The 25224-nt window shown below is 40.7% G+C and overlaps 2 protein-coding genes and 1 long non-coding RNA gene across 5 annotated transcripts in view; all 3 read right to left on the bottom strand.

Moving 5' to 3' along the window:
• Nucleotides 1-3615, bottom strand: part of lamb2l (laminin, beta 2-like) — a 42698-nt gene extending 39083 nt beyond the window's left edge. The window contains exon 1 of the mRNA XM_035383247.1: nucleotides 3480-3615. The gene's annotated coding sequence lies outside the window, so the exon portion shown is untranslated. The remainder of the gene's footprint in view (nucleotides 1-3479) is intronic.
• Nucleotides 3616-6307: 2692 nt separating this feature from the next.
• LOC118207593 lies at nucleotides 6308-11496 on the bottom strand. The gene is made up of 2 exons (XR_004761417.1): nucleotides 11381-11496; nucleotides 6308-7855 (listed from the first exon to the last, which is right to left on the bottom strand). It is a non-coding gene; the product is annotated as an uncharacterized LOC118207593 (long non-coding RNA).
• Nucleotides 11497-12293: 797 nt separating this feature from the next.
• Nucleotides 12294-25206, bottom strand: si:rp71-17i16.5 (phosphatidylinositol 4,5-bisphosphate 3-kinase catalytic subunit gamma isoform). 3 transcript variants are annotated; one of them, XM_035383145.1, is made up of 12 exons: nucleotides 25050-25206; nucleotides 24258-24294; nucleotides 20828-22750; nucleotides 19065-19130; nucleotides 18197-18422; nucleotides 17683-17777; nucleotides 17290-17436; nucleotides 16750-16840; nucleotides 15803-15933; nucleotides 15386-15587; nucleotides 14911-15068; nucleotides 12294-14570 (listed from the first exon to the last, which is right to left on the bottom strand). In XM_035383145.1, the coding sequence occupies exons 2-12, from the start codon at nucleotides 24258-24260 to the stop codon at nucleotides 14310-14312; spliced, it is 3303 nt and encodes a 1100-aa protein (XP_035239036.1). In that variant the 5' UTR covers nucleotides 24261-24294; nucleotides 25050-25206; the 3' UTR covers nucleotides 12294-14309. The 3 variants fall into 3 exon arrangements, with proteins under 3 accessions (XP_035239036.1, XP_035239040.1, XP_035239039.1); XM_035383149.1 differs by having other exon boundaries at nucleotides 15476-15587; XM_035383148.1 differs by lacking the exons at nucleotides 24258-24294; nucleotides 25050-25206 and adding an exon at nucleotides 24153-24243.
• Between the last annotated feature and the right edge of the window lie 18 nt (nucleotides 25207-25224).

Genomic DNA, 25224 nt, shown 5'->3' with positions numbered 1-25224 from the left:
GCTGCCTGTTTACTTTACAGGGAATTTATGATAAAGCAGCTTTGATCTCAGCTAAGACCAGCCAAGACAAAACAAAAAAACCCTGTTCTTATATTCAGTCGGTATATAAAGTGTGTGTGTGTGTGTCTGTGTTTGTCTGTGTGTGTGTGCATTGTGTCAGAGTGATGGATAAGGTAGAATGTTATCATTCTTTACCACTGATCCCTGTAAATGGATTTGCACTGCCTCTGTTGGTGTGGTAATCTTCAGGAAAGGGATGGAACATTAAGGCACTAAGCATCTGTATCCACTATCCTAATACAGCACAAAGAAATAAGTAAGAAAACAATGTGCACAATTTAAATCTATCCCACTACGCAATCTAGCTCATTCTTTATCCGTTGGCTTGTTCATTCATGTTTATTTTGGGGAAATCCAAAACATGTACTGTACAGTATCATAAAACCTAATGAGCACAATGAAAAATGGCACAACGTAAGAGCAGACATGAAGTAAGCAGTGGAACAGGCAGAGACAATGCTAAAAAGAAAACAGCGCTGATGCCGGGTATTATACAATCTCTCTTAGAACAGGAGTAGATCAGTGTCTCTTTCCTGGAAGTCTTAAAAATGAACACACTTGTCAAGACATCACATTTAATGGGATATCCATCCCAATGCTGCTAAGAAACTACATTCTGAAACCAGCAAAGATGTGGCATTGACACTGTGTGGAAAAAAAAAGTGTTTGCAAACATGTTTTGTCCACAAATATTTTTATCTCTGTTGATGCCCACTGGAAGTCGCCGGTTTGTTCCCTTTGGACTGATCACACAGTCTGTTCATAGACAACTTCTTATCAGTAACTTTGAAAGTCTAAACCTGAGGGGACCATACTCATTAGAATTTGTGAAAATTCCAAAGAATCTGAGCGCTTTTTTAAAAAGCAGACTGTGCAGTCCTGTACTGTACTTTATGCTTGGCATGTAGCCAATCATTTTATTCCTCTAATAGTCAGTCTATTCTAATTTTAGAATGTCAGACCTGTTTAAGGCACGCAAGAGGCAAAGCTGATCCCACTGTGATGGTTGCGATTTTGGGGAATTAAAAATGTGGACTTGGTATGAGGAAAGCTATTTGACCCAGCTTTTCATCTTGCATTTGTGTATATTGAAATGACAGTATAGATTTATGAACACACATAAACTGTCATTCAAGCTCCCAGTGGGCTAACTTAGATCTGATAAATGCAATTTGGCTTTTAATTAATTCATATGTATTATCAGAATTCTTAATATGAAGCTCTGCTTAATTGCATGTGTGTCTATGCTTCATCCACAGCACAGATTTGAACAAATTCATCAGCCATTACCTACTTTGAATGTGTGTTCTGTGTGCTTGTGCTTATGTACTGTGTTTGCGTGTCTGTGAGTGTGTGCACGAGTGCGTGCTTGTGCTCCATTGTGTGTGTGTGCATTTCTGCTGGGCTCCCTACCCCAATGCACCTTCTATGAAATAATGAATCTAACATCTCTCTACAAATCACTGCTTGACCACAGAGTCACAGATGCTGCTTTGAGCCAAGACCAATATGTCTGGGAATCAATCTTTAACCAGACACACTGACACACCTGAACTGTCTACAAGGACCTCTCCCTTTGTCTCTCTTTCGGAGGGCATGACAGAACGGTAGCGAGGTTGTAACCTTAACTCCATTCTTCTCCTCTCTCCTTTCCACAGCTGGAGTGTATGAGAAATACACCCCACATGCACCCTCCCCTTTGGCTTTTGCTCTTTGGCTTATGATTTCCTCACACACACAACTATCTGCACACAGTAAAAATGTCCAGTGTTAATTCAACTCCAACAGTGTACTTACGAGTCCAATAGGGACCACATGTACTGTGCAAGAGCTGATTTAACATTGAACATTTTACTGTGTAATATCAGAACATTGTTAAGAATATAGTAATAGTATCAGATTTCCTAAGCTACAACTGGTTCCATTCAGAAAATCAAAAAAGAACAGGTGGAACACTAGGCTGCAGTCTTTCATAAACCCATAATAAGGAAATTAACAGAAACTCTGCCCAAAATAACATCCAAGGCTGGAGCCACATGATGTCATGTTCTTCATGGTCACCTTCAGAAATGAAAGCAAGCCTTGATTATATCTTATTTAGAGGGGATATTTTGACAGCTTTTCATGAATGGGTGCGGCAACCTCGCTGCATGATTAAATTATTTCCTGCTATTAGTGATTCTGACTTCAGACATTTCCTAAAATAATCACTGTGTGCGTGCGTGCGTGCGTGCGTGCGTGCGTGCGTGTATGTGTTTGTGACTTGCAGGAAATCTTTCAGGGATGTTTATATTGGGGAAGTATAGATATTTAATATTTATCTTTGATTTAGCAACTCTGCCTCCTTCCATATGTTGTTTATTGTATTTCATGTAGATGAGATAAAACATATTTCTGTATTTTAACCCCCACTTTGAGCTTAAACATTTGTATTTAAAAACAGAGATATAAATGACATATAAGTCAGGCCCTAACATCCCTTCCCTTCTGAAATGCATGTGGAAATTAGTATAGCCTACAGCGGAGATCGAATTTGTATCACTCCCTCTCGCACATGCAATAGCACAAGCACACCAGCAATGAACAACAAATGAAATGGCACAGCCTACTACTCCACATACTGCGTTTGCTAACTTTTAAATGGTTTATAGATGTGCCAAACACTACTAAAAATAATTCAAATATGATTATATATTTTATAATTTAAATTGCATTACTTGTATTTTAAAGAACAAACAAGCAACTAATCAAAGTTGAATTAAAAACGAATCAAACAATGCCTAAAGTTAACCACATACAGAATACATAGCAGCATAAAATGCGACATACGTATGGCTATATATATAACAATATTTCCGGCACTGTTACTGTTAAACCATGTTTAAAAAAATAAAATAAAAACTTCAAATCCAAACATCGTGCAGGCTTCACGGTGTAAATATGCTAATGAGCACTAAGACCATCGCTATTGATGCAAACTTTGTTTCTAGCCTTGTTTTAACTTGCAACTTATTTTAAATAACGTTACCACAGCCTCCATCTTGCCCTTGTAAAAATGCATGCCGTAGTGTCACCACTCGATAGCCATAAACGCAATTTTGCGCAAAATGACTTTGTTGGCATGATACGAAATAACATAATTTGATAGGTTTGTTTGTTTGTCACAGTAGTGTTTGTGCCGTGACACGTGTTATTGCTCAAGAACACAAACAGAACAGAACACGAAATAAACAAGTTAAACTAAACTTGAACTAAAAACTGCTATATATGCTACGCATAGGCCAAAAATCGCATGGAACCTCAAATTCATAACGGTTACAAGAAAATTAGTTTGTCGTTAATGTCACTGCATGTATTTTCCGGTGGCTGAACAAGAGCCGACACGCACCGTATCGGTTCAAGAATTTGACACAACTCACCTGTTCACTCCTTTCTAAAGCTGCAATTCTTCATTTGCTTCTCGCACGTCCACCTGTTTGAACTCTGCTGGCAGTCCACTCTGCAGTATAATTCGGGGAGGGGAGGAGTCAGATCTGAGCAACGTTAACAGTACAGTACTCCAACAGGTATTTCCGCAAGATAAAAGGACCGCCCTGAAGCTATAAGCGACAAAATCGGAACCGCTTTGACTCTATAAAGTGTCCATGCACGTGGCAAATTACTTGCACTTCTGCGAGCTCAAATATCTGTTTTCCCTCATTTTACTTCTTTCATTAATATTCAGATATCAATTTCTTCCTCCGCGATTCGTGACTCATACTGATAATAATAACAGTGCAATTTATGAATCACTGTTAGCTTATTAAGGTGAGTAATTCATGGGGAGAAGTTGGCTACATGATACAAAAACGATATATTTTTTACAGAATGCGAGTGTTTTAAGAAGGTTCAAAACCCAAGCGGAACATATTTTACCTGTTGTCCAACACTGTCTCTTGCCAGTTGTTTTTTTAATTTTTTTTTTTATCAAGATGAAATCCATTGCTTTCAGTACTGAAATAATTGAATGTCTTGATTGAAAGATGTTGACAAATGCCATCATCCTGCATATTATCTGGTGCCAGCAGTCCCACAGATGCTCAGATACCACCAGCGTACTTCTCAACCCACAGTGTAGGTTTATTCTCAACCTGGGTGTTCTGCCCAGTTAACAAATGACATTTTTCAAACATCTTTCAGTAATGTCACCATTCTACAGAAGGTGGCAGTGGCTTGTTTTCTGTTAAGAACTAAGTATATCTGAGAAACTCTGCTCAGTAAATTACCACAGGACCATTGTTTGCCTGTTTTATTTGGACCATTAATACCCATACAGATATTGAGCATCAGGGGGTTTTAAGGTTTATTTATGCTATATTTAGTCCAATGAACTAGCTAAGAAAGACCAGTCTGACCCTCAGAGGGCTTGTTGTCTCCTGCCATTACCACAGAATATGCACATAGACAGTGCTTACACATTCAGCAGAGCTTATCTCATATAAGTTCAGTCTTTAGTTGTAAATTTTGAGAATAATGAGGAAAGAAAAAAAAAGTCAATGGATTGGGGTGGCGTGGAGCGCAGAACATACCTAGCATTCCCTCGAGACATTTCTCTCACTGCAACAAGAAAGATGAGTTCCTTAAAGAGAACATATCTAATTTCTCGCATATATAGAGGGGGACTGGAGTTATTATGAGGCCCAAAGTCAGCTTCTCACAATTCCTTGAGTTTTTTGTACCGAAATAACAGAGACCACAGCATTGTGCTTTGGAACCATTTGCTTTCAGGGCCCTGATTGGATGTTCCTCTGATCATGTGATGAAGGCTGGAATTCATAATTACAAGCAGTTGTTTGCAAGGATAACATACTTTTCTTGATCTACAAAGAGACTGCTGCCTCTTATCTGGTCATTAAGTGACATCTCACATGAGGGAAACTGCTTTATATTATAGTATGTAACCTACTCATCTCAGGATTTTAATCAGCTAGCTCAGAAGATTCTGATTGAACTGAGACAAAGTAAAATCCTGCAAATGTATTACCATGCATGTATGTACATGCAGAGATTTAATCATTAGAACAGACATACAACTATTGAATGTAGTATAAGTTAAATGTAGAATTAATGCAAAGAGATGCAGAATATGGCAGCAAATTATAGATATTTTCATCAAAGTGTATGTTGTTGAATATGTGCGGCAAAGACAAGTGCCCCTCTAAAGCAGCTTTAATGCAGTGGATAGAGTGGCACAGGGGAAAAGAAAAGGCCAGGACCATTTCATGGGTCAATAATGTACTGAAATAACAGCAAGTGCTCATTTCTGTTAGGCATGGGGCACCTTTCAAGGAAGAGACACACACGTGCTGCTGTTGCTGTCAATCAGGCTATCAGACACACAGCTTACACATCACAGTTCTACCCCCAGGTGTGAATGCTGACAAATTGTACTACTTTTGTCTGTAATTTCACACACTCTCATGCAGGGAAGGAACCACCTTTCAGACAGAACAGCAAAACAGGTCAACATTGCTCCTGGAAAAGGAAATGCACAAGAAGCCCTGTCATGTACTGACACTGGAAATCATGTTCTTTTAATCATTTTTATGTCCACACTTGTTGATCATCCAGCAGCACCATTTTTTCTGCATTAGTTTCATTTTTCATTGACAGGCACCCAGCAACTTAATTTTGTACTTGTGTGTGTGTGTGTGTGTGTGTGCTCGAGTGTGTATGCTTGCCTATGTGTGCTTGTGTCTGTGTATGTGTGTGTGTGTGTTTGCGTGTTTGCTTGTGTGTGTGTGTGTGTGTGCGTGCTTGCCTATGTATGTGCTTGTGTGTGCGTGTGTGCTTGTGTGAGTATGTATGCTTGCCTATGTGTGTGCTTGTGCGTGTGTTTGTGTGTGTGTGTGTGCGGGTGTCTCATATGGAATCCCTGTATGGGCTCAAGCACTCTGTAAATCATCGTGAGAACCCCAAGCAGCCACATCAGGAAGTAGTGGCCCATAAGTAATAAGGGTCAGAGGTCAATAGAAAGAAGAGTGCACAGTTTACATGTTTCAGGTTCATTGACAGAATTAATGTGTTCAAAAGAAAAGCACTGGAAAGCATTTTTGTGGAGTAAAAGACTACGTAAATAAAAAGTAATATGATTTTATACCAGGGCTGTCTAATCTTATCTGAAAAAGGCCAGTTTGGGTATAGGTTTTTGGTTTAGACTATGACACTTAATTCAACCAATTAACTGATCACGATTTTCAATCAATAACTTAATATACAGAATCCAGTATCTTAGTGCTGGGCTGAAGCAAAAACCTGCACCCACAGCAGCCCTTTTTCAATAGAACTGGATACCCATGTTTTAGAGTGCGTGGATCTGTAAAATAGTCAGATATTGCCCCCCGGTGGTACACATTGGCTAGTTCTCTGTGACTAGGTCAAAACAGCAAAAATAAATTAATAAATTAAATTATTTAATAATACAAAAATTCTGAAATTTAGCCATATTTAGAGGCACTAATAAAAATCACCACAGATAAATGAAGATTCTTCATCAATAAATATGATTATGGGAAGAAATGGCACAGCTGTGTGTGAGCTCACTTAGCAGGCTCAGGTACATCTCATGGCTTTGTCCGCCTGTATATTTCCCAATTCTATATTTCCCTGCATGGCTCTTCATTTACTTTGGTGGTATCTTGTGTGATGGAAGTACATGTGAGGATCTTCTTGCCCATGGGTTAAAGTCAGTTGGCAAGGAGCTGGGGGGCTGGAGCAGTGTGGGCCTGCTTCAGGTAAGCATGGTGTTCAGACCTGGAAAAAGCCATGTTTCAGTGACCACGCCCCAGGTCCAGATGAACTTGACCCTGTCCTAGGTCACTACTTGCTGTGTAGAACCCAGGCTGTTGGAGAAGACAGCGCCCTCCAGAGGATGTGAGGAGAATATACCACAATGTAATAATGGAACTTTTCAAACTATTAAACCCTTATCAAATTGTTGATGAACTACTTGAGCTGTGCCTGTCAAGTTCAGGTTAAATTTGGCCTGCCCGTCAATCATGGTAGTATTTTTATTTCTTGTGTCTGTGTGGTCCATTTCAAACTTGCTTAGACATTGTGCTTAAGATGTTTGCGGTAACATTTTCAATCACAACTAACATAAATGATTCACCTGTCTTGACTGCCTAGGATAGGCTCAATGAGTATAATATTTGAAAACCCATGTGCTAGACAAGCGGTGATGCCCTATGGGTTCCTCACATAATTTAAACATACTTGAAATGTTATATTGTTTATCATATAACAAATATGTTTTCATAATTAATTGTCTTCCCCATTAGGAACAGTCTGTATCTCCTTCAAGTACTTACAATTAAGCACACATCTGTCAGCAAGTCACCTGAAGAGAATCTGCCTCCATTCCCTGTCTCTGGGTGTTGGAATTCTCTTGCAGGGCATCCCATAGTGCCACCCCACTCACCAAACCTTTGATGTCAGAGCACCACAAGCTGTAGCATGGATTAATTATCTGGGTGGAACGTCTGTGATCAGGAAGGAGAGCACAATATACCTTCCATGTGATTCATCATCTCTTATTGAACAGACAGTTCAGTTGTGTGCAAAGAGGAGGGGCTGGGGGACTGCTCTGCTGTGGCATGTCCAAACAGTCTGTGAAGAGAAACAGCTGATGAAAACACAGCATGTCAGGGCCGGGGCTGCTGTCCACGGGGGCCGCCTTCCAGCACCCTCCCTGCAGCCGGTACACGCTGGAGGAGAGCAAACGCAGGGAGCCGTGCACCGTCTCTGATCGTGGCTTCTGAGGGAGGGGGAGGGAGGGAGAGTGGGGGGGTGGAAGGGAGGGAGGGAGAGGGAGAGAAAGAGGGGGGGGAGAGAGAGAGAGAGAGTGAGAGAGTGAGAGAAATTACATTCCCATGCAAGTTCATATAACCTTTTTCATGGTCTCTTTTTTGAGGTGTGCCATTATGCAACGTTATTCAAGTGTAGTCAGTGCATCATCTTCGTGAACCCACAAATCCTAATGGAAACAATGATGAGGACTGTCTGGCCTGTTTTACAGTGAGGCAACTCCTTTAATTAATACTGGTGACATCCGTCTTTGCTAAACTGCTGGATAAGGACACAAGGAGAGAGCCTGAATCATATATGTTGGTAGTTTAAAATTTTTGTAGCATCTTATCTTTCAATATTACAACCATAGGTGCAGCGATATTTATCCAGCCCCTTTTCATCTCTGTCCTTATTTTGGAAACCTTAATGTTACTGTATATTCTGAGAACATTTGACAGCTTTATGTATTATAATTACTGTATAAATAACTCTCAAACTATAAAAAACACATCAATATCACTTCCAAATATTTCCTTATCAGGTGAGTCTGGGCAAAGTCAAACCAAGCATCAAAACACTGTCACCATGCCACCGAAGCACTGCTATCTTACCCAGACCTTTGTGAAAGAAGCAGATTGATTCAGGTCAGTTGTTACACTCTGGGAGGTGAGACGCCCTTCAGCAAAACCGATTTCAAATGGTGCTAGAAAACTGCAGCCGACTCTGAACACCAGAGGAAATCGGTCATGCTAAGAAAGGCCAGAGGTCTGTAGTTCTAGTAACCCACACGTCAGCACACTGAAAAGAACATACATACTGGTGTGCGTAGACACACAGTCTACAGACACACAATCTACAATCGTCCAGGGTCATCTCCGAAACAAGTTCTCGTGCATTTATGGAGGTCAACATTTCCCTCAAAAAAAGTTGAGGTGCTCAGCCCCCATAGGGTCTCCCCCCTCTGTACACCACCCCACCCAGTATGCTGGGGGCGGTGGGGTGGAAGGGTGGGTGAGGTCAGAGGACGCTGTAGCATGTCATAACAGCTTAGCCACGGGCGGCTGGTACTGAAAGAAGCACCTCTGGTGTCAGCGTGGCTGTGGGGTCCCTGGCACAGGAAGGAACAATGAGGAGGGCAGAGGAGACTAGGAGGTTCCTCCTGACACACAGACGCATGCACGCACACACACACACACACACACACACACATGCATGCACGCACACACATACACACACACACATGCATGCACATACACAGACCCACATCCATTACATTTTTTAAAATAAACGCACAAGAATATTGACATGCTAACATAAGTAGAAATTTCTAATAAAAAAAAAATAAAACAATCTTCAAAGAGGCGTATTTTCTCTGAGACAATAACAGTTTCCATGTGTGTGTGTGTGTGTGTGTGTGTATGTGTGTGTATGCATGAGATTTTTATATGGAGAGTCAATGTAGTGTGCAGCCAGTGGCCTCCTTTTCTGTACTATGAGCCAAAGTGTTGGCAGTGGGAGAGAAAAAAAATATTCATATCCTGAGACATCTCAGTGTCTTAAAACACCCCAGGACAAAGAGCAGTGGCCACACCTTGCATTATTCCAGCTGCCTATGAAAATAATAGCACACACCCAGATGCACAGGCATGCACACACCAACACTTTTGCCTTTAATTACTCTACTCTCGACAATTGGCATGAAAATAACACCATATTAATAAACATAAACACAAACATATACACACACATACTGTAAGTGCATGTGTGCATTCAGACACACTGAAATTCAACCTGGCAATCTGCACATTCTGCGTGGATGCATCATGCCACTGACTTTAGATAATATTGTTTGCTTTCATTAAAAGAACTGAACAATGCTTGAAGACAGACGTTGTTCTACAAATACGTTACATGGAATGTACACTGTTAGGGTTCAGGACATTTTGTTAAAGGGCAAAGTTCCACATCTTTGCCATAGGTCAAAATTGTTAAGTTTGCTCATAGTTAGCTTCCGTACCACAACATCCAGTCTAAGTGTACAGGATGCTATCTTTTGCCACAAAAGCACAATTACTACAATTAAACCTTTTAACAATGCATCTCAGAATGACATCAATAGAACACCTACATATATCTCTGTTAAATGTTTTCTCTTCCCTTCCATTCCCCTTAAGCGTGATTCTGGATCGCATGGAGAGCTGAATCATCAGAGGATCTGACCACGATAGAGGGCGGGGCACTCTGCTCAGTCCCAGAGAGCATGCTCACAGTGGGACTTCCTCCTTGGACAATGAGGAGGGGTGAGATTACTGAGGCTGTTAGAAGGGGGGTGCATTTCACAGCATGCTGCCCCATCCCTTGAACACCCTGACCAGAATATTATAAATCTTACATGAAGAAAAAAATAGGTTTAGCTTCAGTTTATGTCATACATGCCATAAACCCTTGCTACAATTGTTCTATTCAGCTATGAAAAGATAGCAAGTTGTACAAAAACATGGGTCAAATAGAGAAAGGGGGAAAGAGAACAATTGGAACGACCCAGTAGCAGATGAGGTCATTTTAGCTCCAGAATTTCAATGCTACAGGTAAAATATTCACATTTGGATGAAAGCCCAATGGTCAGGCCTTTTGAAAGCTTTTATACCTCAGCTTCCCAAGCATAGCATCATTAGTCTGACCCAATGCAAGAGAGCAGGTGAGACTAGACACTAAATAGAATCCGACAGTGAGCCATGTAAATTCATGAAGTACAAATATCTGCACATGCAGCTATGCACAAACACACACACACTGACACACACACACACGCATGCCCACACACACATGCACAGCCCAGCATAGTGGATAGATACAAATTAGGTCATCGTTTCATCCAGCATGAGGCAGGACTGCGGCCATCAAACAGAATAAGGGCAGCACGTGGCGTTCAGGGCATGGTGGCATGCAGCAGAATTTAAGAGATTTCGGACCCTCCGGATCCTATTGCTATGGGATTTATTCCAAAAATATGCTGAAGATATAATGATGATTTCAAGAGGCAGAAAAAGGACAACTCCCAGACGCATGATTAGTAAAAATACTCATCAAGCACCGATCACCAAAAATCACTGTTCTGATAGGAAACAGACCCATGGTGTCTCTTCTAGCTGTAAAACAAATATAGTATTTATACCACCACAAACCATACCCAAACTAAACATTGGCTCAATCTCATCCCACACCACCCAAGCCTGATCCCTCATCAAACATTACAAAATTGTTTCTTCCTAAATTCAGGGGTTTACAAATATGCTAATACACCATGACTGTCTGTCAGCTTGACAACATCCTGTGTTTTCACTCTTTTTGTAGTCATGTGTGAAAGATGGTCACCTGATACTAATGACAGGTGCCATCCAGGAATCAGAAGGCTGATTTGAACACCAGGGCAGCAAAATCATTGCACAGGTCTATAAAATCTACCAGTGGTGCCCAAGAGGGATAAACTTACCTTTAAAGCTGGTGCTGGGATCCTTGAGAATTCCTGATCCAAGATTCAGTCCCCAAGCACAGAGACAGGAAGAGAGCTGGATTGCGTAGAGATGAGAAAGAGAAAAGAAAGCACAGGTTAATGAGAGAGAGAGAGAGAGAGAGAGAGAGAGAGAGAGAGAGAGAGAGAGAGAGAGAGAGAGAGAGAAATAAGCAAAGATGAGAGAAAAAAAAGAGAGGCTGGTCCACGTGGGTTTAACCCATCATGTGACAGCTTGGCTGTCTCTCAGCCAGCTGTGGGGCAGCTAGCAGCAGCATCTCCCCTCATCACCCATGCCCCCCTCCTCCTTTCCTCTAACCGCTCTCAGAAGCTCCATATACCCCCCCCCCCTCCCCCCAATGAAAAAACATACCCATCTTCACTCCACCTAGGGCCATTTCATAATTGTCCTGTTCAATAATCATTCTGGAAGCACCATCGCACACATGCATGGACATACACACACCCAGTCTCAAATTCACATACACTGATGGCCTCGTTAACCTTTGCTTGGTTCTTGCTGGCTCTCCCTGGGTCTAAAGAAAGAGAAAATGAAAAATGAATACTTTGTAATTACATCATACTGTGTGCTTTGCTTACTACAGTTACTGGTTCATTTTTGCTTTTCTATTAAGAGGAAGTGACAGCGGACAAAAGGACAAGGGGAGGCTTCCTTCCTCTTACAAAGACTCACTGGTGTTCCCTCACAATCATCAACCCAAAGCAGAGGAAGTCAGTGCAAGGGGCTCTCTAACTGTGTGTGTGTGCGTACGTGCGTGCGTGCGTGCGTGCGTGTATGTGTGTGCGCGTGCGTGCATGCATGTGTGCGTGCATGTAGATTTGAACCCAAACCTTTAATTCAACAAGAAATAACACATGCCAGAACCACAGCAACGACTATCAATGCTCTTTTTATTTCCTTTTAAATGCACTATGCACAATGCCAGGATTCCCCTGAGGCATGACAGAAAATAATTCCAAGCACCAGTGGCTTGGAAAGTTCAAAATGACCAAGGCACAAGCAATAGAACTGAGATAATTCCATTTATTTCAATTTACAATCAGGATATTCCAAAGCAGTAAGACAACTCATTTTAATTTGAATCTAAAGTACTGCAGCTTAGCACAAAAGTGTGAACAGAATAAGAGGATAAATACAGTGATAAGAAAAAACATTATTCATGTTAAATATGAACCATAAAATGGATATTTAATTGCATAAAAACAACATGAATTTGTGGAAAAGACATTATTCCATGCTCTCTGGGTGTTGGCAATCCAGTCAGTAGGGATTCGGAGTTATACCCAAGAATAGGTGTCACCTAGTGGTGTAAATTTAAAATGCACCCATATTGTTGTGCTGACAAAGAAAAAAGCTCTCCGAGGCAGTGGTGATTCAATAAGACCCTACCTAACCTTCAGATAGGTTATCAGTTGAATTCTTAGTTGGATTTAACATGTACAATAATATTTACCTTATCTTTCTTATGTCTCCCCCCTTTTTGCTCACAATTTTGAGTGTCAAATCGTATTTTTGTCACCGCATGTGCTTTCCTCTGAAGCTTCTGCTTCTGCTTCTCATCACACCACAGTTAGCAAGTTGGACAGACAGAGACGTGAACTGGAGGAAGACACCTCAAGCTGAACTTGTGGGTGTCCAACTGACCAGCAGAGTTCACCGGTGCGCAGTGAGATGCTATAAGCCTGGTCAGCTGAAGCCCTCCCACTCCTGGGTGATGCTAGAATCCGCCATGGTACTGGACACAACCGGCACTGGCACTGGTGCAGTCGGAATTTGACACCGGACCAAAGAAAGTATACCTCATATTACCTATCAACATGCATCTGATTATCAGTGATGCAGATTTGGGTTGTTGCATTTTCTAACAGAAGTACTTCCAGATATAGCCAGGACCAGGACCAGTCAGTGTCTTACTCTTGTGAATTCCATATCCCTGGCCATGTAGAAATACAAGGCATGTTTACTGACTGTATTCTCATAAACGGAGGGATACATCTAAACTGCTATTCTATAGATGTGGAGCACAGTGGATCTACAGACAAATGACTGAACCAGAGACACAACAGCAGGATTTAAAACTGAATGGGTCAGTGAGAATCCTCTTGCAGAAAGATAAAAATATTGATTTAGCTAATTACCACAATTTCATCAAACAAGTAGATTTAAAAATCATTGTCAAAACCACATGCTAATTATGTATAAATCTTTTTCTGCTAACCTAACAAAAACATGAATATGTTCACAGTAATTAATAAAAACAAACACTCATCAGAACTGTGTGTAAAGCCAGGAGCAACACAACCAATTTAGGCCCAGTGTGTTGGCAGCAAACCTCTATTTCCTAGAGAGAGACAGCTGGTGAAACGTACTTGGTGACACTTTTTATAAGCAGATTTGTTCAATTCAAAATAGAAATTCATTTTGCCTTCAATTTTCTTATACTGCAGTCAGCCAGTTTTTACTTTTCCCAAAATCAAATTATTTTGGTAAAGCAAAATAGAAATTGTAAGCTTTACAATAACTCATAATGCTCATTCTTTTGGGCTTTTCACAAGGGCTTGAATGATTGTGCTTAAACTCTTCCCGTGTGTGATTACAGACAGTACAAAAGAAACAAGGGAAAGGTTAATTTTTCTGATACATTAAGTCATTTTCCAGCCATGAAGGATAATTGAGGCAATATTGCACCAACGAGGCTGACGTCAGTTTACTTAATATGATTACAGTTTTAGCGCATGCTGTACAGCAAATTTATGCCTCCAGAAATTCTACATATTACCTGACTATTCTTCAAAAATTATGTTTAATATTACAAACCATGGATGTTGAGGGTGGAACCGAAAGTATAACTGGACGTTTGGCCCTGAGGAGATCAGACGATGGCCCATCTCAGCCCTTGATGCCCAACATCATGTGGATCCACCAGTTGGTCTGCACAGTCCAGCCCTTCTGCTCACAAGTGGAGATCTGCTGCAGGAAGTGGTTGGCAGCCTCCTTCTCACTGCGGCCCTCCTGCAGAGCCTCCCGCAGGTAGCTTATGTCCTGCGCACAACTGAGCTCAGGGATCCCAGTCAGCAGCATAAGGGAGAAGAGCGTGACCAGCAGATGGGAGTGACATCGCAGGGCCAGGTAGGCCTGAATGCAGGTATCCTGCAGAACAAAACGAGCATTGATCGGGGGCAGCAGAAGCATTGATAACATAGAAACTCATCATTTATTAATTAGCCTCATAACCTTTCCTCCTTTCATTTCTTTGGAGCCATTTAATTGGTTAATTTTTACCTGCAACATATAAGAGGCAGCCATAGCAAATTAGTGACATCATAGAAGCCAGAACAATACTGACCATCCAGTTATAAAGAGAGATAATTCCAGTCACACAGTCATGGATAATGAGTGTTCCCAGTCCAGTCATGACCATGAATTAGGAAACATGTATATTAAGCAATTATAGTCTTGGAGAAAGCCCTTGATTCTCCCAGGTCCTCACCGTAAACCTTTGGAAGTACAGACTGGACTTCTTGTCCACTCTGCCCATGATGTACAGGAAGTCTGGCGTCAGGACAAATGGAACTCTCTCACGGTTCCATCCCAGAAATCGCTTGGTGTTACCCATGATGTGCCCAAAATCGATGTGGAAGAGATTTCCTTGGGGGAAGACAGCAATATTACACCTAATACACTTAGTTAAATTATTCATTTAGCAGATACTTTCATCCAGGGAGAGTTTTACAAGTGTATTCTCTTAGTTCTCAGTCCACATGCAACATAACAAGATTTTATACTTCTCCAGCATTTGAGGCACAATATCCCAATCAGGTCCACAATCCAGAGCACTGACTACTATAATACACCACTAATCTGCCCACTGTTCCACTACTGTTCAGATCAGTACTCCACAGCACTGCCCGGACCGCTGCTTCACACTGCTGTTCTGAACAATAAGTTTGTATCACTGTACTAACCTTGTTGCCCTGACCAGTAATTCATGTCTGCCATCACTGCTGTTTCACACTGCTTTTTAGCAGAGCACCCCACCCATTGCCACTCTTTACCCTGATCCATGATCATGATGTTGTCGTTGTGCCGGTCACCAATCCCCAGCACGTAGGTGGCCACACAGTATCCAGCACAGGAAGTGACAAATCTTTCCATGGCGTTATAGTGCTGTATACCCAGACCGACAAAAAGGAGGAAGTCAGTGCTAGCATATGAGAGAAAAGACTAGAACAGGAACTAGAAAGTTTTATTGAATAACAGCCATTTCCTGTATGCATAAGTCCCTGGGATTTGCTACCCAAAGCTTAAAATGGAATATGATAAACTGACCTATCAGTTAATGTCCAACTATAACAAACATCAGGGCTGGAAAGGTATCTTACTATTTCTTGCAGCAGGTTCCTCCCCTTCAGCCAATTGAATAGGGCATCAGTTTTGAAGGCCCCACTTGTGCCACCCATGCTGCGCTGCACAGTGGCAATGGTGACAGCGTCCCTCACTATTTCAATCATACCTGTGCCACAGACAGTCCCTACGTCACAGAGAGCAACTTCTGCATGCGGACTCAATGAGCCTCCAAAAACAGTCATATGGTACAAAATCCTACTGTCAGACGAATAAGGCAAGAGATTCAAATGCTTGATTAGTACGATGAGGATGACTGGTTATTTGCAATTATTTATAATAGTATTCTTTAAAAAAGTCTTACTGTGGTGGAAGTTTGATTGTTAATAGAATGAAGCAGCAGGACAATGGCTTTCTCTGCAGGAGGGCTGATACAATCATTTTTATGTGCAAACAGAGAAGCAAAGGCTGGGTTGAATTGCTAGTCGGTTCTAATCATGATTTTGGCAAGTCGACCTTCATCAGAGCAGGAAGCTTAGCACCCAATTTTCAGTTTTCACCATCAGGTTTTGCCTTACGCTGGTAGTAATATCCTGTATGTGGAGTATTCTGCCTATTCATATTCATATGATACTCCTGACAGGCAACAGCAGGAAACTAAAGTGCAGTAACTTCATTTCTTAATGAATAGCAATACAATATTTAACTAGGTATGGTTATTTTTATTACTCAAGTAGTTTTTGTGTTCAAATTCAATAGGGGTGCTTGTTTACGGCATACATGCTCAAGATTTTTAAGGAATACGGGATATAATTCACGGTTACAGTACATTAACTTCAAGTGGAATCTATTTTGAGTGAAGAGATTTACTTAATGTTATCTAAGGTACTGACCACAGACAGACAGGGAAGAAACCATGCTAATTACAAATGTTAGGTCTTAATGAGAGACTGCAGACAAATTATGTTTTGTTCTGATTGGTTACCTATGTTATATCCTGTGGCGATACAGCCATAGGGCACCAGGTTCAGATCAAGTGATTTTTCTTTCCAGATTGAATCCATAATCATCAGTGTCTGTAAGATAAAAAATGCAAAAGAACTTAACCTATTACCTAGCAAATTCCCTAGTGCAGTAGTTGTTTATTCAGTTCTCCTTTCTGTTTTTGTTCGTCAGCCACAATAATATTTCTTTTTGTACCAATAATGTTTTTGTCTAAATATCGACACGTCAACAGTAACAAAAAAGGCTATATAATTGCCATGTTAGATGCTATCAAACCCAAAACAGAGGTTAATAAAAACCTTAACAAAGAACAACAAATCTCGCAATTATCCTTGAAAAAAAAGAACCTATGTAGAGAATATAACAAAGTGCACATACTGTAGAACTACCTATAGTTCTACGGTAATATTACCTCATATCTTTCTATCTTATGGTACCAGTCAACTATCCATGAAATGTGGACTACAAATGCGGCCAAAACGGTCTACATACTAAGGTCTGCCTTTGGCCCATTTCTTACCTGAATGACCAGCATGTCCTGGCGTAGGTCATCACCATGCTTGAAGATGATGCCCACAGCTGGGTTTGGAGGACCCTGTGAGCATGCAGAGGAAAACTCCAGCCACAGGGGTTTCTTCTTGGAAGCCATAACCTTGCATTTTTCCAGCTGGAAGGAGTTTGGGTTGGATTAGAAGGACAGATGAGCATTGTCAGGGGATTGTACTGAGAAAACCTATGATTACTCTTGGGATGTTACGCAGGCCATTTCTACCACAAAAATACAACACATTTATCATCATGCTTATGTGAAAAAATGTAGGGTTACTCACGGGCCAGTGCTTTGGGGCACAATCTATGTATATTACTAAAGCTACACTCAAGACAACCAACAGGATTCACGAATGCAACGCACCAGTATGGCCCCTGCCCTGACACGGGGGTCAAATGGCACTTGAAAGTCGGCAGGGAGGTTGCAGGTACGTAGCATGTCCTGCAGCATTGCAGCAGCTGAAGTCAAACAAAACAGAAAAAAATTCATTTCATAGCTATCACTGATAAATATATCTGTTAATTAAACACTCATGACCCATTGAGCTTTTGTCAGGGCCCAATGTGAGTACAAGACACGTTGCAGTGTGTGACTGTAAGGAAGAGCAACAAATGTGCTTGATTGTCATTTCCCTGCTACATGAAATTGGCACACAATACAATTTTGCTTCATGAAAACAAATCTAAAACTGCCAGTCCACGTGTCTACCTTTATGGTTTTAAAATGGGTGGGGTGCTTTAATGTTCCAAAGAATTTTAAGCTGTTTAATGAGTCAGGGCTTTAGTCTTATATTTACATATTGTCAGACACATATTCATCAACAGAAATATAACCCATGGTCAACAACAATGGATAAGAATGGCATCTAGCACTTAACCATTTGGTGGGAGGTCAGTCTTGTCACGGAAGAGTTTGTTCATTTCAATGGCTACGTTCTGCAGTGACTCCACCAGCTGCACCTGTCGCAGGAAGCTGTCCAGCATGGCCTGGCCACATCCCAGCAGGTATGCCTCCAGCACCACTGCCAGGCGTTGCCGGAAGTATGGAGACCCAGTTACCTCACTTCTCAGATACCAGAAAAAGTAATGGCCTATTCTTTTACTCTGAATGCAAAATAAAAAAATTGAGGTCACATTTGCAACTAGTCTTATAATTTTCAACTTTTGCATGCATGAAGTTTTAAATTAGTAAAAATTAGAAGCTAGTAAGAGTGTAGTAAAGATAGTAAAATCTGGCCTGCGTACCTTCTCTGAAAGGTGTAATGGCAGAAACCTGGTTGAGCTTCAAACTTTTATCCTTTTCATCATCAATAACTACAGCTCCACATCATTTGACTATGTACTAGCAGCTGCTCAATGGTCCCAGTAAATGATAGCAAAATAATAGAGCAACCCAAGAAGCAGCTTTTACTAGCTGATTGAACCAAACAGTTATTGGTAAATTAATTATCCCCCTAGAGAACTATCTGAAAAATGTACCCCTTCAGACAAACTAAGAGCTCCTAAAACAGTTTCGAAAATTGAAACTGTACAAGTTTTGTTTTGGGATATAGTATGTGGTCAAATTGTTAATAACTGTGATACAATGTACTTGTAACTGGCACCTTATATTTGCAATTTTCTTTCTTTTCTTTTGTATCTGGCTCTGTACTGAAAACTTTTATGAATTAATATTCTATAAGCATCTTGATGAAATGCCCACACTGAGAATGATGAATACGCTCAAAAAATGAATGTGCCACTTACTCTAAGTGCTCTTTGGATGAGGAATCTGGCTAGAAAGCTGTCATGATAAGGCTCGAATTTCAAGGTCTGTGTGAAAGAGATGAAACATAACAAACTTGGCCTTAAAAGGACTCAACAACCAGTTAAAAACATAAATGACTGTTCATCGTGTTTACTCTCTGAAACAAGTCTGTCTATTAGTAAAACTTTAAATATGGATCTGCTGATGAATTCATGAATGAATTTTGAATATTTCATGAAATTTGAATTCAAAATAAAATTTTATTTAATCTTACCTAATATAGCCAGCCCTAGTAAACATTCAAAGGTTGCTATTTCTGGGTGAAAAACAAGCTTGCAAATGAGTTTCACTGTGACATCTGTTAAAATTATTGTTATCTGATTTGTTTTTAATTGAGTGCACTTGTTCGTAAATATTTCATTGTTGTTTTTATTGTTGTTCGTATTGTTATTCTGATTGTTATTATTCTTGATATCATTATTATTTCTCACACTGAATATTTGCACTAAGACAGGGGGCTACAGAATGGAAAAGAGTCTATGGAACTTCAATGGCAATAGTGCATTATCTTAGAATACACTACATCCGGAAATAACATTTTTTTTAGATTAGACATAACTATTTAATCTTTTAAAAATCCCACGCAATACACTGCATTCGTAGTCATAATTGTAATAGGTGTCATACCTTGTAGTAGTATATTATGCTATGTTGACTTCTCGTTTCATCACATAGGCACTTAACTGACTCGAGACAGATTTGGTATGATTGTTGTTTTGAAGCAAATGGAGTTGGTGGCTAGCTAGCTATTCATCACAGCAAACATACTGTGACCCCATTTTGGCCCAAGAATAAATAAAATTATAGTACTAAGTTACGCAAGTGACAGCGAACCTAGCATAACACTGACTTGGATGTGGGATTTCCAGCTTGCTAGCTACCATTTTGGCAAGCTAGCCAAAAGACCAAAAAAATTAAAAGGTCTTGCTGGTTATATGTTCATGTTTTTAATAAACAGGTTGATCTCGATCTTCGAGCTGCTGTAATGGTTGATTAAACATAGGGCTTAGTCGACACCAACTGGCACTGTGCATTCATAGTGCTACCATACTAGCTAATTGAATTTTGTAGGCTAAAGGTGGGCTAACTTCAGTTAGCAATAGAGGAGCAGAGCAGAGACTTTTCTTAGGCTCTGGAGCTGATGTGTTTGGAGGTGGGTCCTGTGATTCTAAACCCGGGGGCATATGATCTGTCTGTGTAACGTTAGCAGACAAATGTTGACTAGCCACTGTGCTGTCTTACTTACTTCACAAAATGGTGTGTTTGCATCAGTCAATACTTGGATTAAAGAAATAAGATAGGAAAGAAACTTAACATAAAAAAGGTTGGTGCTTCGGTTCTGGCCAAACTAAAAAGTAGGCTACATGGTTAATGATAGGCTTTAAGTATTAGCTAAGCTATCAACGCATTTCACACAGACAGAAAACACATTGTCAGGTGGTCCACCTTTGTGTGTTAAGTAGCTTAGGCAGGCTACCTATGTAATGTTCTAGAATATTTGTCCAAAAGTACCGTTAACAATGTTATACCAAAATATTTAATTGCACTGTCATAATGATGATAAAATAATGCAGAAGATAGAAGAGGTAGAGGCCTAAACGTCAAAGTTCATCCTGTTTCTGTAATTTCTGTCCCCAAGCTATGCGCACACTCTCCATAGTTTGTAAACATGAAACTCATCTACCTATACAGACTCACTTACCTGCACCAACTGCAGAAGGTACCTAAGTATGTCATCATTGGACAGGGTCTCCAGTTTCTGAACTGCCAGCTTCCTGACTTGTTCGTCTGCAAAATCCACACTTAGCAATTCCAAGGCAGTGGGAACATCCAGGTCCTTTGGATCCCAGTTGCGCAGCAACCAGTGGATATCCTGCACAGCACATGGCTGCAGCCAGTTCACCTTTCTGAGGTACTGGGGTAGGTGGGCGCTGTAGTGTACACTTTGTTTCTTCAGCTTCTTTAGGCTAGCAGCATCACCCAACATGGACAATGGGGACGTGGTCGCATCGCCTACCTCATCACCATCTGAGGCTGTGGGCGATGAGCAGGCCCCATGAGAGGAGGTGCTGTTAGGAAGGACAATTGGATAGCTGTACCGGTCCAAGAGGAATGTGATGGCCATGGAATTCACCTGGTCTGGGTTGGCAGCAGAGGACAGCTTGTCAGCTTCATAAGTTAACAGGGAAGAGGCCTCTTCTTCAGGAAAAGCCCACATGTGAAGGCTATGCAAACCTTGTCTCAAGACAGATTTATGGTCAATGAGTAAAAGGTTCACAAAGTACAGTGGCTTCCTGTTGGATTTTCTGTCAAGGGAAATTGAGTTGATTGTGAGTCCCAGTCTTGAACCACTTGGGAGAGCTTTCAGTGGTACATCAAACTCAAGCCACATGTTCCAGAAAACTTCCTCTGCAAAGGGCTTTGGAGTGGAACAGACTGAGGAGACTACCTTATTACCATACAGGATAGATGCCTCAACACAGACATTCTGAGGGTCACTACATGGGATATGGGGGATGTCAAACCCCAGCAGCTTGACCCTGAACTTTCTCTCACAATCCCACAATGATATCATCAGCACATCATCCACATCTTTGTTTGCCAGAGTAAGATCGTTGTGAGAGCTGGAGAGCCCAGTAAAGCTGTCCACCAGAGGCAAGTCCTCCATCCTCACTGTGTCTTTCTCAAGGGAAGTTAATGGGAGAACGGACAGGTGCATCTCCTGCAAAGTCTTCAAACAATGCCGCACCCATAGGAAATCTGAAAGCCGTGACTCTCCTGAGATGAACTCCTCCCTCCCACAAACTTTCAGCACAAGATCATCAATCACACATTCCAAAGTGTGGCAATTTTCAAACATTATCTCTTCAAAGACCTTGAGCATATTGTTAGCAGGCATTTGGATGTCCACCTTTAGCTTGAAGCTTATGTCTCTGTAGTAGAGGGTGACAGGGAGTGCCTGGTTAAACTGAGATGGTTGATCCATTATGAGGGGAACTGAAGTGGTCCAAGGCTCTAAGGCATAGACCCTAGGGTCACGTCTCTGCAACTCCTCCCTACGAGGAGCGGCAAACTTCCTGCGCGTGAAGTTTAGCTCACTCAGCCTGTCAGTAGTTGCAGTGCTGAGGTCATATCCAATCAGATCTGTTAGCATCTTCTGAGTGCTCTGCCTCTCCTCTGTGTCAGCAGGGCAGTGTGACACTAAAATTTTGTACGTCCTTACATCCTGGGTATCCTGGCACCACTCTGCATCAAGTGTCTGAAGGACCTGGAAATCATCATAAATCTCATACCAGTTGTCCCCCTTCTTGTAGAGTAGCATATATCTTTCAGGATCCAGGATAGCAAGTGGCTCTGAGACGAGGCTGTTGTCCTGTACCAACATGCAGATACGTATACGTAGCTGATACACACTGCACCGAGCTGGCAGATGTACCAGCACAGAGTCCTGGCTCTCTTCTGGCTGGAAGTCTCTTCTGGTATCTTTTAGTCTCTCTTGAAACATGCAGATGAACCTGAGGCTGTTGCCCGTGCCAGAAGGTCTCAAGAGATCTCTCTCCAACACCGAACTGATGCTCCCACTGGCCAGTCTCAGGCTGTGGTCCAAGTTTTGTTCAGAATCCATCTATACAGGCAATAAGGAACATTTAATTTTTTGTCATATAAATTATAACTATAAATCTGGAATTCTCACTTCCCTCCTTAATTTGGAATGTCCAAATAGCCATTTACAGCTGTGTTCATGTTGCAATCCCTGCAGCCAACTCAGGAGAGTGTAACCCCGGTCCAAATTCACCTCTTAATCACTCCCCCTCTGTTTTTAGATACACTTATAAGTGTCACTGACACAAGGGCCACTCCCAAACGAGGGAAGGCATTGAGGCAAAAGGTGAATTTGGAAAGCAAGCACAAAAAAGCAGGAGATGTGGGATGCACGTTTGATCTGCTCCAGCGACCCTGATAGGAATTTAAAAATAATTAAATATTATCATTAATAATTAATCATAACCACTTAAAGGAATATAACTTCGCAGTTTGGCACAGTGGGCTACATTGCAGCACCACATTTGCATTACAAATAATAGCCTAAGTACCGCAGTTTAAATCATTATTATCAGTACACTTTAATCGACAGAATTTGCATCGTTTGAGACAACACTTGTTTTCAAACAGCGCAATAGTCCGATGACCACGATAATTTTGAAAAGGCATGACATGGCAGGCAAATTACATTTGAATGTGGTTAGCTCTGCCATGCTTTAAGGGCTGTTGGTAATAGGATTAAGCAACGCAATGCCTGATGGGTCAACACTCGCTTTTAAGCCTGCACTTTAATTTCCTCATTATTGAGGGAGGGCTGAACAAACACTACCCCTCACTGAAATATGGCTCACTCAGTCCTGTGACAGCCCTGGTACAAGATGGCAAAATTTTCTATTTTGTTTTTAATCTCTTCAAAAACACTAATTGTACAGCATTATGTATGACAGTAAAGTAAAGTAGAGTAAAGATTTACAAATATTGACATGTAATTTGAAAATGATATGTGCAAAACAACCATTATAATGAACCTATGGCAACACTAAAATGCACTAAAAATAATAAAGTAATTTTTTTTCAGGGGCATGCTCTTTACAATCTACAATCAATTTGCAATTGTCCCTCATTTTTAAAACAATATCTATTCTTTCTTTATGTTGTGGTTCTGTTAAAAAATCCTGAATTACAATTTTTTAAAAAACAATTCTTTTATAATTTTTTTTTTTTTAAACTAACTAAGAAGCATGTATTTTTTCCGAATGCACAGTCACAATAGTATCATTAATGTCCCGCCTCAAAGCTAGGGTATAAAATTATGCATTTATGATTTACTTCCTCCTACATTTAGGCTACTCCTGAAATCAAAGCATCCTGTATAGTACAAAATAAAGGTTTGTGTGAAATCAAACCAATGTCACTGTGCAAATCTAGTTCCAAACACCTAATTTCAGGATCATTACTCAAGGAAGAACCATAATCACCCTTACCTCAACAGAGTTGTTCACCTCTGTTATAAAAACTAAGTAAAAGACGAGATGACAGCGTCTATTTGGTTTGTGTTAGTCTGATTTCCCCTTACATAAGATTCTCACCATTTTAACTTCCCCATTCTTCTGTGACTTAGCCTACCTGAAAGGTGAGTCAAACAGAAAAAACAGGTCTGACACTGTACTTCCTCTTCACAGGCCTTTTAGAAGATTAATATTATTCAAAGTATGTTCCCTGTCTGTGTTTAAATAAATATGTGTGGTCATACAGTATGTAGCACTTACATTTTTAACCTGTATTTTTATTGAGAAAAAAATGAACAGGAATTCCAATATTTAAAAAATAAATACATAAAAAATAAAAAAGTAGCCAGTAGCAGAAAAAAAGATTATACAATTCGGAAAACAGAAAAATAAGACTATATCAGCTACACAAGGTCACACAGTAAATGTTCAGTGTTAAATCAACTATTTCAGAGAACTTATGGTCCTTATTAGACTCATATTCATACATACTCTGCTAGAGCTGAATTAACACGAGACTTTTTGTGCTCGCTTGTGCTAGAGGTATTGCTAGGCAAAAGTGCGATTGAGTAACGTTAATAGTGTAGGGATTTGATGGGGTGAATCCTTAAGCTTAGTGCATTAAGTATCATTTTATATTAGACCCCGAAGTAGTCCTGCCTAAAATATTGGTTAAGGAACACTAAAGAGTTGCAGCGAAAATTAACACGAGGCATGATCACGGGACACCTCACGCTAACCGAGCACTAAACTGTTGCTATATTGAAACTACAACAATGGTCGCTTTCTGGAAACCGCCACTCAATTTTCCATTCTAGCCCACCTGCACGTGACAACCGTTGTAGTTTAAATATAGCAATTTTAGCGACTTACTTTTTTCAAGCACATAACGGCTTCGAAATCCACTGGTGATATATGAATTAGTATACTTATGTATCATCTAAAATTGTAATGTACACAGCCCAAGTGTACCCATGCATTTTTTCAATTAACCGCTGTTTTCAACTACGAGACTTCCCTGCTCTGATAAATTGAGTCTTTGCTTCCG

This window comes from Anguilla anguilla, chromosome 11 (assembly GCF_013347855.1).
Source record: "Anguilla anguilla isolate fAngAng1 chromosome 11, fAngAng1.pri, whole genome shotgun sequence".
Classification (NCBI taxonomy): Eukaryota; Metazoa; Chordata; class Actinopteri; order Anguilliformes; family Anguillidae; genus Anguilla; species Anguilla anguilla.
The sequence above is the reverse complement of the archived record's forward strand: the minus strand, read 5'-3'. Positions and strand labels throughout refer to the sequence as shown.

Excerpts from the sequence above, each read along its gene's own strand:
- si:rp71-17i16.5 (XM_035383145.1), bottom strand. Across the intron at positions 18,423-19,064 it reads TCATCCAAAGAGCACTTAGA|AGTAAAAGAATAGGCCATTA; the intron begins GTAAGTGGCACA and ends TTTTGCATTCAG. Across the intron at positions 16,841-17,289 it reads AGGACATGCTGGTCATTCAG|ACACTGATGATTATGGATTC; the intron begins GTAAGAAATGGG and ends TTTATCTTACAG.